The 16958-nt window shown below is 32.2% G+C and overlaps 1 protein-coding gene across 2 annotated transcripts; it reads left to right on the top strand.

Moving 5' to 3' along the window:
• The first annotated feature begins 6923 nt into the window (after positions 1 to 6923).
• Positions 6924 to 16903, top strand: LOC126840595 (titin-like). 2 transcript variants are annotated; one of them, XM_050576447.1, is made up of 5 exons: positions 6924 to 7041; positions 13455 to 14546; positions 15300 to 15353; positions 15940 to 16067; positions 16296 to 16903. In XM_050576447.1, exons 1-5 carry the CDS (start codon positions 7024 to 7026, stop codon positions 16453 to 16455), a joined length of 1452 nt encoding a protein of 483 aa, XP_050432404.1. In that variant the 5' UTR covers positions 6924 to 7023; the 3' UTR covers positions 16456 to 16903. The 2 variants fall into 2 exon arrangements, with proteins under 2 accessions (XP_050432404.1, XP_050432405.1); XM_050576448.1 differs by having other exon boundaries at positions 6930 to 7041; positions 13394 to 14546.
• Positions 16904 to 16958: the final 55 nt, after the last annotated feature.

Here is a 16958-nt window from a genome sequence, read left to right as displayed (position 1 = left end):
TGTCTTGCAGCTGCTTGTGCATGTACTTAAGTTGGAAAATGTAAGTTTGAAAGTCAAACGCCGGCAAAGTAACATTAATATTGGGCAAGTTAAAACGAAAAACGGGAGCGTTTATCAAGTGCAAAGTATAGCCGGCGCGACAGCAAAACGCGTCTCCCGTCGTGTGAGTTTACCGAATAAATTAAAAATGCGCCGTGGACGGGAAACGACCGAAGTAATGTAAGTATATGTATATGTATCAACGCCGTCTAATAACGTGGAAGTAATTTCCCGAGTACCCATTGTGATCCACACGCACACGTCTTGTCGCTGTCGAGCTCGGTTTTCAATTTATATTTTCCACATACCATAATATCATATATCATCAAATCACAATCATATTCTACATATTAAATGGTACATATATACCTACTGCGACGCGGGACCCGACCAAAATGAGGAATTTCAAAAGTACAAAAATACTCTTGGTCTTGGTTAATTTTTTTGTGATATTTGTTTAACAAAATAAAACTATCTTTAAGGTAGGTAGAATATATTTTTTTATATATTTTCAGTTGTTAAGTAACATTGAAGCCGTGGCTAGATATTTGACATTTTTATATATTGTATTAATGCAACGATATTTTTTGGTAAACCATAACAGATTTACCTTTGTCAAATGTTCAATTCAAAACCACCTCCAAAAAATAAAAAACATTTTTAACTGTAATCGGGGGCAAGGATTAACGACGACATTTTGATATAGTAAAGCTTAACTGAAACGTTTTTTCAAATATGTACAGCGTAATTCAATGATGGGTATTAAGGAGATACTACGAATACAAAACAACATTTTATGTTATTGGTACCAACGTTTGTCTATCAGCTTTTTTAACTTTGCACCACCAATAGTTCTATACTTATCATTTTTGTTTCTTACGAAAAATTGTACTTGCGGTAAGTAGTATAATGTTAATTATTATCGTTCGGTGACTGCACACGTCATAAGGCATAGATAGCGTAGGAGAAGAGAATCGAAAAATGTTACTATAAAAGATGATTGAAAAACTGCCAACGACAGATGGATCTGGTTTGATAAATGGATGAGCGAAACGCTTTAAGGGCCGCTACCATGGTTTTCGGTGGTCGTTAAGGTTGTTTATATTCAGATGACATCTGTCTGCAGTCTAGGTAAGGTTGGTTTTGAATTTGAAGTAAAAAATATATATTACGGAAAATAAGTATCATTATACCATTTCTATCACTTTTTTTTTTTTTTAACAAACAATAACAGATATGTATCCCACCTAACAGATACCCATGTCCGCATTATATTTTATTAATACAAATGTTTTGGTTTCTCTTTTTCGTTAGGTAGTTTGTCATAGGTTTTGTAATATTGGAGAGTTTAGTTATTCATTAAAATCCGGTCTTTCATTTAGCTTTTTTATAAACCGCATTAAAAACATTTGTTTCACTATTTTTAAACGATTTGTTTTGTAAAATGATTCAAAATTAGTCTCAACATTATTACGAAAAGCGATTAAGTACACATTTCGAATTGACCATTTATGCATAATTAAATAATTGTAACGTGCTGCATTAAATACAATATAGTCGTATGACAATCGAGTACTTCCAGGTGAACTAGTGAACCGTTGTAGAGTAAAACGCAATAGTCATTTAATTAATTCGAGTACCTTGACACGACATCGATTTTAGTTTTCCTATTCGTGTACTAGACCCAAGGGTTTACGGTCGGCTTGTTACCGCATTGGAAACTGTAAAAACTCGGCGAGCGACAGCCAAAAACAAAAAAAAATAATTATTCCGTTTTTTTTTTCAGTACAACAACAATTATAAAAAAAACATAACGAGAGGTCGGCGAAAAAGCAGACAAAATATTAATAACGTTATTATTAACTGGACTCTCATTTTATAGTTTTTATTACAGGAGAAGATTCGTTTTTTTGTTTGATCATTTTTTTCCACTCTGATTTTAACATACAAAAAATAGTTTTTGTTCAAATATTATTGAAAATTTAAATACTTCCATTCTTATAACAATATCCATAGAAAAAACGTATGCAACACTTGTAGTTGTATTTAATATTATTAAATATATAACCACAATTATTTATTAAGGGTTAGGTTAGGTTAGGTTAGATTATTTTGGTTAAGGCTTTATTTTAAATATTTTTCGACAATAATTTGTATTAATTATTTTAGTGAAAAACACACTTATATAAAAAAATATGTTATTGCTCAAAATATTTCTCTTGATCGTTTAAAAGCAATTTTATCATTAAAAATATTATCGTTTTCCAATTATTTTACGGGTAAACTTTAAACTTTTTTTTATGGTTAACACTTTTATTGTAATTATAAGTAATACCTTTGGTTACCTATATTATGATAAGAACTATATCGGCCACCATTATTGCGATATTGAAATATATTGGAAGTAACGCTGTACCAACAGCTGTTAATTGAATTCATTACATTATAATAATATAAGACCACTGACCACCAAATTGTTTTCATTGAACACACTCATATTGCTTGTGTTATATTCAATGTTTTAGAAGAGTACCCATAGAACGGAATGTATTCGATTGTTTAGTCCGATAAATTGCTCAACCAGGAAATTCAAGGGAGTCCATTAATAATAATATTGTCATTCAGAACTAATGAAACAATTTATTAGCCCAACTATTAACAGACGTTGTACAAAACGGTATTTTAGGATTTAGTCGGAAATTGACGCTGATTTACCTGTTGCTCGACGTCAATGACAATGCACGAGCTAATTTAATATCATTCGATTCAGATCATGTTCTAACCAGCAACCGCGTTTACCATAGTAACCGTGTGAAACCTACCCGGAAGCTATACAGGATGATCAATTTGATGGGCATGAGTTTTTCAACTTTTGACACTTGAGCGTTACCGCATACCATAGCTACCGTTTTATTAAAAGTATAAATTCAGTAAAATGTACTGAACATTCAGTAGTCCATAGCCAGTTTCGAACAACTATTACATTATAATGCTAAAAGCTCCGAAAGTATTGTTTCAAACTAGTCGACAGTAAGTCATTTTTTCAAACATATTTGGATCTAACAGGTTACAACTTACTTTTTGAATTTTTATAGTTAATAAAATTACAATCAAAGTCAACAAGTTAAAACGCCAGATTACAAAATAAGGCAAACAATGAGTGAAAAATTAAGTCTTAAGACGGCTTACGTCGAGGTGATTTTATATACTGTAGTTGATTTTCATTATACATAAATTTATTTTTAATTATCTTTTTTTAAGGTCCCATTTTAAATTACAATAACATTATCCAAGCCACGATGTAAGTTAAAAAGTGATCAGAATACCAATTTTGCTAATTACTATTTTGACTGTAAAATTATTTGAACTAATTCATATATCTGTTCTACTTTATATTACATAATACGTATAATTTGTATATTTCGAGTGGCTGGACCACTGAAGTTGTAATATGCTTGCAGTTGACATGGGTCAAGTGATACATCAGGCTGAACGATTTCCTATTAGTTAAATGACGAAATTCACTTAATCTAAAGTTAAATTGATATCCGGCCTCTCTCTCTGTCCGTTTATCCTTATGGAATTCCCAAATAAAAAGCTAAAGATATTTTTTCCTACCACTATCCTTCATATTGATTGATCGGTCCAAAGGGCATTTTCTGTGCAGCTACACAGCTTAAACACCTTGCTTTCAAAATGAGTCGTACTCCATCAGTTTAACCATAAACGTCAAATTAAAAAATAGGTACAAACGACACTACTTCAAGTATACATACTTACACTGTAGTTTTATGTCCTAAAAGTTATTTGACTCGATATAGTGTCTCCTAGTATAGATTAGGTAATATGAAATGTAGAAATTTATTGTACTCAATAATATATCTCATAGAAAAATAATCAATATTGTAAGACAAGGTTTCGTGGTACTGCGAAACTTTAAGAAAAACTGTTAAGGAATTACATTTATTTAAAGATTTAGGTATTATACGACCTGCGCATAAATATAAAAGTACTAAAAGATAAAATAATGACCGTCTTAAATACTAATTTAAAAGGTAATACAATTTATTTGTAAACAGCTAAAAGTTTCTTATAAAAAAAATCCCATAAAACATTATTAAAGAATACCCGTAAAGTTTTATTTAATTAAAAACCAATTTCTTTACAATTATGATTTTAAAAAATAGACAAAAAATAAGTTTTAATGTCTATATTAATTTAATTAAACTTCATTAAAACAAATTACAATAATATACATAACAGTTTACAGTAAAATATTGTCATTGATGTATGTATATTAAAAAAAAAACTATTCAAACCATATGGTTATTTTTTATTTAAATAACTAATTAAAAATAATAAAATATTTTTAAAACAGTTTTATTTGACTATTTCAACTAAACTATTATTCGTATTATTTTTTTTTAATTACATTTTTTTTTAAATTGAATTATTTGATCTTTTATTTTAATATTCTTTTTATTTTAGATATTATTTAAATAAAAATTGAATGTATATTTAAATAACATTTTATTTGGTATTTACATTCGTTTGAATACAAGTTTATAAGTATTAAATACTTGTTTTGAACATAATATTGTTCAAATTAAAATATAATTGTATTTTTTTGTTAGTTTGAATTTGTTTAAATAATAATTTGAGTTTTTCTTTAAATAGGTAAGAAAATATTTCTAAATAATGTCTTGGTTTGCTTCTATGACCTATTTCTATAACGTTGTAGTCTGTCTTAACTCTTGGGATGAAATGAGATCCTCGCTACCAGTACAAAAACTTTATTAAAAACAAACTATAGCCAATAATAGTAGTCTATTGAATTTTGTTTTAAGCAAACAAAAAGTTTTTTCGTTAGAAGAAAATAAAATAAAAAAGTTTTAAGTTTTAAATAAAATATTGGTACACTTTAATCATTAACTTGAACTTTTTTAAGTAATTCTCTCTTTTTGGAAAAGATAGGTATTAAAACTTTTTTGGTAAATTAATAAAGTAAAATTATTTTCATATTGCGTTGGAAGTTTTTTTTGTATTATTATCAAAGTTCATTACATACAAAAAATTTGCCAACAAGGGAAAAACAGTGAACGTAGACGTCATCCAGCGGTGACTTGCTAGCACCAACTGGAGCCGCGATGCCATTGCTCACCGTATTACTTCCTTGTATTGTCACGTTATAATCGGTCTTCGGCTTTTGCTTGGATCTGGAAATAACCATTAACAAATAACATATAGAATTATGGCTGACAGGTTTGTCCCAATTTGTCACTCGCAATTCGCATAATGAACTTGGGCAATTTTAATAGTATTAATGAAGTACTCAAGATTTTTAGATAATGTCCACACTATGAGACGCTATTCAATAATTCAAATTAATATCATGCTTGTAATGTATGATCAATGAAGCTTATATAAGCACAATAGGTTCTAAAAATATCGCATACATCACAATCAAATATTTAATAGGATAGTATTATCTTAAGTTATACTATAGATATTTAGTTACTTGTTGTATACCAACCTGGGGTAGTCCATTTTTGTTTGCAAAATCCACAACTTTTCCCCCCGGAGGGCTATATTGTCTTCCGAGTTTGCTTAAAACTTTCTTTGTGACGACACCAATAAGTCCTGAAAGTTTCAGGTTGATCTGTTAAGAGGTTCTGTAGTGATGGACTTATACACAAACATACATTAACATTTACATAATATCTAAATATATATATACTATATATTGTATATATATATATATTATAAAGATTTTAGCAAAATATTAAATGGATTGTATATTTTAAATTATGGTAATTTCATTACACTATGTTAAACTTGAGCTCGATGAAAAGGTTGATACACCGTTGCGGTGTATGTATTTACAACTTGAGTAATAATACATGTCCCTTTTAGCGGTGTTAAAAGGGTTTCTCTACTTTTCCCACAACACTCATCCGGTCCTTTACACACTTCATATGCGAAGGCATTCGTGGATTTTCATGTAATACTATCCTGCGCAAAATTGCGTTTTTATACAGCACGTTTACCTACATTAAGTGTCTATTATCAATTGAAGTGTGTTTCCTTTAAAGAACTTAATACAGCATAGAAGCTTTACTGACAAATGCTTAGTTTTTAAAGATAATATATAATATGAATACACAATCGCGGCATATTATATTAATGAAACAAAGTGAAAACTTTTAAATAATATAAAATTATTATTATTAACTGATTAACAGTACCTACATTAACAGCACAGCAACTTCATCATTTATCTACAAAATTAAAACTAACTACATTTAAACCGTGTGACATAGTCTGAAATTTATAGTCCAATAAGATCTGTCGTTTCCAAATGAGAATTTTTTTAACCCTTTAAAAAAAATCACAAAAAGTAAGATTGCCAGTTTTTTTAGCAGTTGTTGCTTTGGTTCATTTCAATATTAAAATTGGCTGTTCAATTGTGACCACAGCCAAATAATTTACCAATTTGGAATATTAAACACTGAGTACGAGCTGTATTTCTTGAATGAAATTTCACTTTAAATATTTTTGTCCTTTTTTCTTATTAGATTTTTTTCTCACTTGAAATTAATGTTTTACTAAAATTAGACTTAGTTTGTTACGACCGCTAGCCGAAGATATATCTTAACACATTATATACACATAATATGTATATTTGTTGCTCAATTTAAATGGAACAGTAGAACAAACGTCTGCGGTCGTAATGCTACACTAGGGCACCCTAACCCTCCCCTCTCGCCCACAATGCTAGATCGTGATCTAAGTTCGAATTTTATTGTTTTATTAATGCGCGTATCCGATCCGGAACACGCCGTTAAAATGATTGATTAATGTTGAGAAATCACTTCACTGGCGCACACATTCTAGTTTGTTCCGCACAGCCAACACGGTTAGATCGTGCCTACCGGGACCACAGACACTTATTTGTCAACAAACATGTAAACCGTGTCCTCGAATATGGTGCTCATAATTCTTGTAAGTAAACCAACATATTATCTTATTCATAATTTTAACCTTTAATAACTCTTCATGTGCTTATTGACTGTGTATATTATATAAAAATAATTCCGTGTGCTTAAAACCAATTGAAAAAATACACCTTTAAAATGTTTGTATACGACCAGACGAAGATTTACCCATCTATAAAATAACTTGAACAAAAATTAAGCATAAGTTTAAAGAAAAATAAACAATAAATTTGATACCGTTTATCGAAAAATGCATCTTCTGAACTACATTTTTAAAATGAAATAGTTATTATGTCTTAACAAAAAATTATAATACGAGTATAGTAAGAAATTGGGGCCATTCTCGATTTACAGATTAGGTCAATACTTAATTAGAAACTGATTTGTATAAAACATGTGTGTAAAATCTGTCAAAGCCTCGAGACCTACACTATAAATAAAAAACTTAACTACAATTTAGAATGGAGCTATTAAAATGTCTACTTAATAAAAATAATACAAAGTTATTTAGTGTTTTTAATTTATACCTTTAAAAACATGCAATATTATTTAAATTTTTTCTTATTTCCATACAATTTGTTTATGCTATAATATTCAAAATAATTGCAGAGTTGGGCATATTTAACATTCACACTATATTTGAATCTCGATTCCTGTTGCGATTTTAAGCTTTTAGGTTGTTACATGACTTTTAAGTAATTTATTCACAGATTCACTTGTAATTTCTACCAATGTCACTGTGACTTTTCATAGGAATACCTAGTGATAGGATCAAATGGGATTATTGTAAGAAAATGGAGCAAATGAAAGTTAGATAAGTTGACTAACTAAACTGTCGATTTTCAATTTTAACTGAACACTTTTAACTATACGATGTGTTAATGTACCATACATAACTAAATAAAATACAAATCGAGCGTTTTAAAAATTTCACGGATTAAACTATTAGTTTGCTCATTTTCAATTCTATCCATGTTGTCATTAGTTAGCTGACGTTTCATTACAGGGTCTATCTTTAGATAGATGGTTTTCGTTTCACTGGCACTGTGCTGACAGTGGAACTAACGTCAGCTTACTAATGACAACGTGGTAAGATCCAAAAACGATTAAACTAAAATACAAATGTGATGGAGGTTTTTCTTTAAAACCCAATCGCTTATACACGTTGTCCGATAACCATAATCATACATATACATTTATAATTCCCATCGTTTGCTGTTCAGCTGTTGTCATCATATTATGTTCAGCAGTTCTTAAATACAATATCGAATAACGTTATTTGTAATATTTTATTGACAGTATTAGTTAACTTTAATATTTTTTTTTTTTCATTTTCAACTAAAACTTTTATGCTTGTACTTTTATACTTCTATAAACTATGTACATAGAACATATATAGTATACTTTTTTTACTATTATTCTAATTATTATCTGTGGCCAATGATGATGAAATATCGAGATATTACAAATGAAATTAATCTATGCAACAACAATATTATTGACGGTCGTACCGCGTTTACAGATCTTTTAAGCTAACACCGGCTAACGACCCAAATGGCAATTATCCGGAACGACTACGGTGAAAAGCTTAACGGTCGGTACAAAGGGTTCGGGGTTAGAACCATTTTAGAAAATCATGTTTAGCGAATTTCCAAACCGACCGAGATGATGATTTCGCCGACCGTTTTGCTTGACCTGTTCGCGTATGCCAGGTGAACCATCCAGAAAATATATCGTCCGTTACCGCCGGGCGGATCTTCTTAAAAACAATTGTTATTTTTTTATGAATTTTATTATTATTGGTGGTTTTTTTTTTCTCGAATCGTTTGACGTTTAATTACCCGCGACCGGGCGGGGCCGAAAGTTTTGATCTACAGTCGACTCGAACTAATCGATCATATCGCACACCATGAACTTGACATTGCCGGTTGTTGGTTTATTTATCCAACGCTTTTCTGACGACAAAATAAAACACATAAAATCGTGTCAACAATAATAATAATATTATTATCGTCGATTGTCATTGATATAAAGTGTACAAATCTATTATTGTTTTACATATATACACCTACACAAGGCTTACACAAACCGTGACAAATGGACATTTTTTTGTTTTGTGCACAGTCACTGGTGCACATTTTTACCAGGAGTGTACCTACACAGAGGAAGAGCGCAACACAATTGAAATGTATTAGGTAAACAGTATGTATAACACAGTATGCACAGTGTTGTGGTTTTGTTTTTGTTGTTGTTGTCCGGTCTAGTTTCGCAGAACGATCCGGGAGACGTGCGCAAAGCGATTTCAAATGATTTGACTAAAAAATATTATGCAATTTTATATTAATTTGTTGTAGTGTTGCTGGGATCAGCTTCAAACGTCAGTCAATGTGACCGCATTAAGACAAATCTGAGCTTTTTTTTTATTTAAATAACAAATAGCGTTAATTATTTAAAAAATAACGAGTTGTTGAATATTTAATTTTCTCCAGAACACACAGCCAACTCAATTGTGTTCGAAATACAATTTGTATTTTCTGTTTCAAATAATATTTTATTCAAATACATTGTTGTTTGACTCGTTCGAACAATCCGTCGTTTTGAATTATTTTACTAACCAAACTGTTATTTCGATTATTTTTTTTATATTTACTATCATAAAATAATTAAATATTTAAACAACACCGCCTTAACGACAAAATCGTGTGAATGTCAATTTTCATTTTAATAGAAAAGTATTTCTAGTTAAAATTAAAAAATGTACTTAATTAATGTGTCGTCTAAATAAAAATGTACTTGAAATTATTACTGGGATGTTTGTTAAAAAATAAATGTGTTACTTGAGTTTAACGCAATAAATAAATAAGGGTGCACCCTAATATTGTCTCATGCCTTATTAATTTTTTATTTTAAAAAAAATTACTTGCATTTCTTTTAGAATAAAAAATTATGACTCACTCAATTTGTCTTTCAGTTAGTAAAAGAAAATATCTGAATAAAATATGCAAATTGTATTTATAAAACGCATCATCTGCCGGACAGTAGACTGGATTTGTAGATTTCTACTTGAATAACAAGAAATTAAATTGATATTATTAAATTGTTGTTTAGCCGTTGTTCCGAGTACACTTTACTTACATAAGTATCTCATACGGAAATATAAGGAGGCAATTCGAGTAAAAATAAAAATAAGGTCAAATTCTTACGTTTTGTACACTGGAAAAAAACATATCCTCGATATTACACGTGCACATTTGACAGAAAATGAATTCTATTTAATGCAGTTTTTGTTTTGTCGCAAGAAAAAAAATAATACCAGTTTCCTTGGCATATTATTCGGTATAAGTGATTCGGATTTAAATGTGCAGCGTACCGTGTAGCCTGAAAATATATACCCGTATGTTTATATATATTTATATACAGTATCGTGAGTATTAAGGAATGTCTAAACTCTAGCCATAATAACATGTATATTTACGCGTATTAATACGCCGTGAAATTATTGCTTGATTGGAAAATGGGTAGGATTTTAATTGATTTTTAAGTCTTATAAAAAAAAAAATGTATCAATAATAATAACCCCGAGTATTTTGATAGAGCTGGCCTTGTTTGTAGATAAGTAAACACGCCCAAAAATGAAATAAAAAATCCACGGTAGGTACTATTGCAGTATTTTTGACAACAATTATTAATCGACACACAAACCGCGAGTTTGTTAATATAAATTTATCTTTTCCGTTACACGAATTATACATTTTTGTAGACTACTCTTTTGTTTTTCAAAAGTTACCCTTTAAGACTTGGCTGCTTTTTAAACAAACAAAATGTGAATTTTAACTTAATGATACAAATTATTTTTGATGATTTTGCATAACCGTAAAAACGGACATCACAATATATGCAATAATATGAAAGAAAATTTAACAAGAGATAGTTCATAACGATATTCTTACTTGACTTTTTACCCAATAAGAATTACACCGCAAACTGCGGTTGTACTGTGGCAATGTGTACAATGTTATGAACAATTAATACAGTACATTTAAGACAAATATTGTACGACAAAGAAATAACCAATATATTGCACATTGATTCTGGAGCTATCTACGGCGAGATCATTATTGCTGCCATATCGTCTGCCACTTTGATTTATATTATAACAACTCGACCGGTTGTTGTCGATACGTGAAATACATTAAAAAGTTAAGTTTTTTGCATATAGTTGCCTTTTTTTTTTTGATTCGTTTCATTCGAATTCACTGTCCAGATATAGGTGCAAACATTGATAAACTACATAAGTATAATAGGTACATATTATACTACATTAGGTAGCAATTTTGTGACACGCATATACGTTTTTTTTTTTTTAGTCGGTCGTCTAACGGCTATTGACGGTGCACCATGCCGTCTAATAATCAAACCGTATAGAGTATAAAAAAAAAAATTACCGACATATATTACTATCATTATGCATTTTCAATATAACATCCTACGTTACCCATATTACATATTATTATTATCTAATAATCAACGCCTGATCATAACGCGGACCATAACTAAAGACAACACAAACCAGACAGAAGAAACGCACGGCGACCCGTTGCACGGTACACGGGTTTGCAGACTGTAAATATATTACATTGTGTACACTGTACATACATAATTTTGGGCAAACGACTAGGTATAATGATATTATATAAAAGAGGAACAGTTCCGGGCTACAACCGTGTATTCTTATGCCGGTATTTTATGCATGATTGGATGGCTGCAGCGTGTACTTGAATGTGCACGTGCTTCCGTAACGTACCAACCGTCTAATTAATTTCCTACTGGAATGCCCATAACCCTCTACCGCGCTTAAGGTGTTTACATATTATGTTATTGTCTATGGCGCGTCATGTCCATCCGAGTGAGACCGCGATGATTGCTTTCACCGTTTGCCATCAGCTTGTGATTATTTTTTTTTTTTAATCTAATTTCTAGTCCATTAACGCCGCACTGCTTGTACGCTAAATATGTGACACAGCTTTTTTTTTTTTTAATTTCTCCACTCGATTCCCTTTAAACTTGCAAATAAGATCATATTATTTCAAATTCGAATGTGCAACGTAGATACAACTAGAGTTTGGCGTTATTATATTTAAATACAATTTTATGCGTATAGACGATAATATTAATTATGTTACATAATTTTCAAATACTTTTTAAATAAATAATATGATTTTCTTTTACCATAATTTTGTACAAATATAGTACAAAAGATTTAAGCGCACCCGAGTACAGTAATTTTATGTGTAATTTATTGTAATAAAGTGGTTTTTAGTTTATTTAGTAACATCCATGTGTTTCAGATATTCGATTTGTTTTATTTTTTGTCCGTTGTTTAATTAACTTTGGCCTGATTCTGCATACAGCGCATAACATTGCTTTCAATAGGTTTGTATAGGTGTCCCAAAAATAGCGCAACTTTTAACATGGTTGCGCCATTTAAACGGTTGCGCTATTTTTGGGACACCCTTTACGATTTTAAAACTTTTCGTTAACCAAAAACAAAATAGACCTGTTTAAGAATTAGCCAATTTTATACCTAAAATAATGTGCTCGCAAAATACAGAACTAGAATGTACTTTTTTTTTTTAGACGTCTGGACACTTATATGACGTAATTTATACATTTGTTAAAATATTTAGAAAACTTCGATCAATTGCCTATTCACCGTAGTGGCAATATTTCCTGAACACGAACCGTGTATTTAGTTTGGTTTAGGAATTAAGAGGGCGTCGCACCTTCTCATTTTTAAGGAGTAAAGTATAGGCAATTTTTTACAAAATCCTAATTTAAAGGTTAAACTGTGATGTGTAATTATTAGTTTAATAACTAGGACTCTATTTTGGTAGTTAATTTATTTTTTGGACTATCACAGCATCCTTGAAAGCGATTTAAAAATGTTTTTTCAGCTCAACTTGTTTAAGCAGACTGAAAATAACTCGCTTAATTTTGGATTTAGAGTAAAAGCACCCATTATAAAATTAAAAGAAAACAATATTTCGAAGGGCAAGACGGTGCGTTTTTTTTATTATTCTAAGTATAACGCTCAATACATAGTTTAAAAATAACGACTATTTTAACATTTTTAAATGACTGTAACTTTCCAAAAAATTAATTTTTTTAAAACGCACCTCCGGAATATTATTTTCTTTTAATTTTATAATGGGTGCTTTTACTCTAAAACCAAAATTAAGCAAGTTATTTTCAGTCTGCTTAAACATGTTTTTACCACTGAAAATCACCGGTGCGGCGCCCTCTTGAGATAAGCCTTTTTTTAGTTGCTTAAAAAAATTTGTTTGGATTTTTTTTTTTAGCTTTTGCCCAAATCAGGCACGGTGTAATTGTATTGCAATTATTATTTTTTACACAAAACAGATGCTCCTGTTGTGGGGACGAGGAGTGGAACTGAAAACCGTGTACTCAAATCCCTCCACGAACGGTACGAGTACCCAGGCAACGGCCGCCCAGGTGCCGCCCAAGCGTTACGCCGACAACGACGGGAGTATGACGACCAACGGCGATTTCTACGGGATAGAGTTCTACGCGCCACCGCTGATCCACCGCGACCTCTTGACCCCGACCGTATTCAAGCAACAACCGTCGCGACCGGCCGCGTACCAGCTGCACAGGGAAATGCCTCATCCTCCACAATCCCATCAGCAGCTCCAACAACAGGCGCAACTACTTCAGCAGTTCCAGCAACAGCCACAGCCACAGCTACAGCACCAGCCACAACAACAACAGCACAGCACCGTGCCGGACACCAATCCGATCCTGATGAACCCGCTGTTCTACGACGAACCGGTGACCAGCCGATACCCGCCCCAGCCGCGCCCCGTGGCCCGGGTGATCAAATACACAGAGCCGGGACCGGGCGGCGGGCTACAGTTGCCGTTGTTCGCGGCCGAAGACGAACCGTTACCGGAAAGTCTTTCTCCGGGTGTTCAGTACGCCGTACACAGAAAACCAGTGGCCACTGTGCCGGCACCGCCGCATTACGTGTTGCAGCGACACACCACGCCGGTGCAGGGCCCACTGCACCATTATCATCATCTTCATCGTCCCGTGCACCGGAGGTACCCTCCACATTACGGCTACGGCGGCGACGTCCGTTACACGCACTTACCGGTCGTGTATAACGTGCAGGCACCACCGCCGCTGGATCCCGGCGAATACGACCTCGTGACCAGGTTCAACAGACTGTTGAAGCAACGAGAACGGGACGGCCAACGTGAAGAGGCCGAAGGCGAAGAGGAAGAGACGACTCGGCCGGCCAAGAGAAAAAAAAAGGTGAAGAAAAGAAAGAAAAAGAAGTCGGCGCCGCCACCGCCGCCGCGTCCGCCACTGATAGAGGATGAAATAGAAGAAGAGACGGAAAAACCGTTTGACGACGACCGGCACGAGCAGCAACAAGAAGAACCTTCGGCCGAAGAACAAGAAACACAAAACATACAAACGAACGAACAGGTAAAAAACGATTTCGGAACAAGTATCTAAATTGGTACATTTATTACTTTGCTGAACCGATTCTGGCCTCTAGTGTTGATGCGTACTAGTTCTAATGTGTTACTTAGGTTAACTTGTCAGCCTTTATCTTGCTTTTTTTGACTAATCCCCTTTTGCCCAAAAAAAACCACAGAACTGTCTAAGACTTATTTCAAATCGATTTTTTGTTCAATTTCTCTGCACAATCCAAAATTTCTCTCAGATTTAACGTATAATTTATAGTCTTTTTCAATACAAAAGTAAATTAGAAAATTCTGATTTTTGTTTAGTAAGTTGGTCACAATTTTTAAGACAATTAAAAAACGAATAGTCGTTCTAGATAAAATTCAATTTAATCATTTTTTATTTTCTTATTTAAATAAAACTTCCAATTATATAAGTGAAATGTTATTTTTAATTGACCAAATTTTAATAACGAATAAAATAATTATTTAAATACATTTTCGACTTTAAGTACTTTTTTTTTTACTTAAATGTAGAAATAATAATTGAAATAAAACAAAGTGTTTCAATGAAGTTCAAATAATAACATAAACTGAATATTTATTTACTTAATTCAAAAATACGCATACTGTACTGCGCACAATTTTTAAAAAAATGTTTTTTACCACTATTATTATTTCTTATTGTTCTTTAAATTCAAAAAAATGTCCCGGTGTCTATAAATTCTCCATATGGAAATGCGATTAATGCGGATCACTTGTATATTTTCAGCTACCAGAAGATATGATAATTCAAGAAGACCAATTGCAGAATGTAGAACAACCCGTAAGTCTTGTTATATTAAATTTACAATGATAATAATAGTGTCCATGTTTCCGCTGTAAGGTCAATATTATTATTATTATCTGGACAGTGGACTACAGTGGGACCTGATTAAGTAAAATTTTTGTGACTCAGATCCTAACTACAATTTTTAGAGAATATCATTTAAAGTAGTGAGAATCGTAAAGCAATAAGTGAATTTTATAATTATATTTTACAGGAACGCAAAACATTATTTCCAATGTGTTATTATGAATTAGCGTTCAACCGTTTTCCTTAATATTTCTCTCGAAAATGTATAAAAAATAAACATTGTAAAACTAACACAGATAGGAAAATGTTTCGTTGATTATTTGAATAAACATTTATTCAAACGAACCGCCAGTAAAGTAATTTAAATGTGTAATTGTGTTGTTTGTTTATGCGAATACAAATTAATTCTAATAAATTATTATCTTTTTATTTCGATTCGTTATTTATTATTTCACACAATTTTACAGTTACAATACTATATTACGAAACTATACGTGCGCCGGTCTGTTGTGTAAATAATAACCCTTTCATTTTATTTTCATTATATCGACCGCAGGACCCTATGACTGAACATTTTAGCGAAGACTTGAACTTCCAAGACGGTGGCGGCGAAAGAGTAGAGTTTCAGATGCACGGCATGGGAGGTCCGGAATCGTACAAGTTCGGCTACGACACCGGCAAAGGGTAAGCTTTCGATGGCGCTTTTAGTTAGTGTTGTCTTACATCCAATAAGTAGTATCTAAATAAAATAATTATCGGTCACAGTGCAACCGTTAGCCGGTGACAGCGCGGCCAAAACGAATTGGGGGGGGGGGGGATTATAGCAGAATTATATTATGTTTATTTTTAATTCTATTTATTTTTTATTAAACATCATTACATATTGGGTTGTACCGTTTGTATAAAACACAGAATGAACAGACAGTTTCGGTACGAGGAGAGAGACTCCAACGGCCACGTCCGCGGTCATTACGGGTACCGTGACAATGATGGTAAATTGCAAATGTACAACTACACGTCTCATCCACAATTGGGATACAACGCGCAAAAAGTCGAAATCCCCGAAACGTGAATGATCCACTCCCCCCTGATATATTGTACATATATCATTTTGTCTACGCAGTAATAAACAGTATACTATATTATTTTGTCGATAACATCACCGCCACTACCGGAAATCCTAGTGCTATCCCTATATATATGTATAAGTATTCCCCGAGGATTGTCTAATACAGGAATGATAAATTTGTGATCGTTCTGCAGGTTTACTGATCCAAAACTTGCCTTATACAAGGTCACGTCTCGCGGGACAATCAAATCCTACTGACGATATTTTAAAGTCACCTTGCACGGTTTCCAGGAATAACGTTAGGACTTCCGGTGTCGTTAGGGTAGTGGTTATACGGTGATATGGATTCCATTACTCGACGATAAATAATAGTTTAGTTTAGATTAGACGTGTAAAATTATAGTTGTATTGTATTTAACAAAATATGTAATGTGATATTATATGTATACTATGCGAGACATAAAAAGAAATAAAATATATTATAATAAAATACTATATTGTTAACC

Source organism: Adelges cooleyi, unplaced genomic scaffold, assembly GCF_023614345.1.
Source record: "Adelges cooleyi isolate 19-005CV unplaced genomic scaffold, UGA_ACOO_1.1 ACOO_flye_CR_arks_rails_tigmint_CR_PRNA_376, whole genome shotgun sequence".
Classification (NCBI taxonomy): Eukaryota; Metazoa; Arthropoda; class Insecta; order Hemiptera; family Adelgidae; genus Adelges; species Adelges cooleyi.
Note: the sequence above shows the minus strand (reverse complement) of the source record. Positions and strands in the feature narration are given on the sequence as shown.

What these genes read in the sequence shown, in the direction of transcription:
- LOC126840595 (XM_050576447.1), top strand. An exon ending in ACATACAAACGAACGAACAG is followed by an intron (nt 14,547 to 15,299) that starts GTAAAAAACGAT and finishes GTATATTTTCAG; the next exon opens with CTACCAGAAGATATGATAAT. An exon ending in TGCAGAATGTAGAACAACCC is followed by an intron (nt 15,354 to 15,939) that starts GTAAGTCTTGTT and finishes TATCGACCGCAG; the next exon opens with GACCCTATGACTGAACATTT.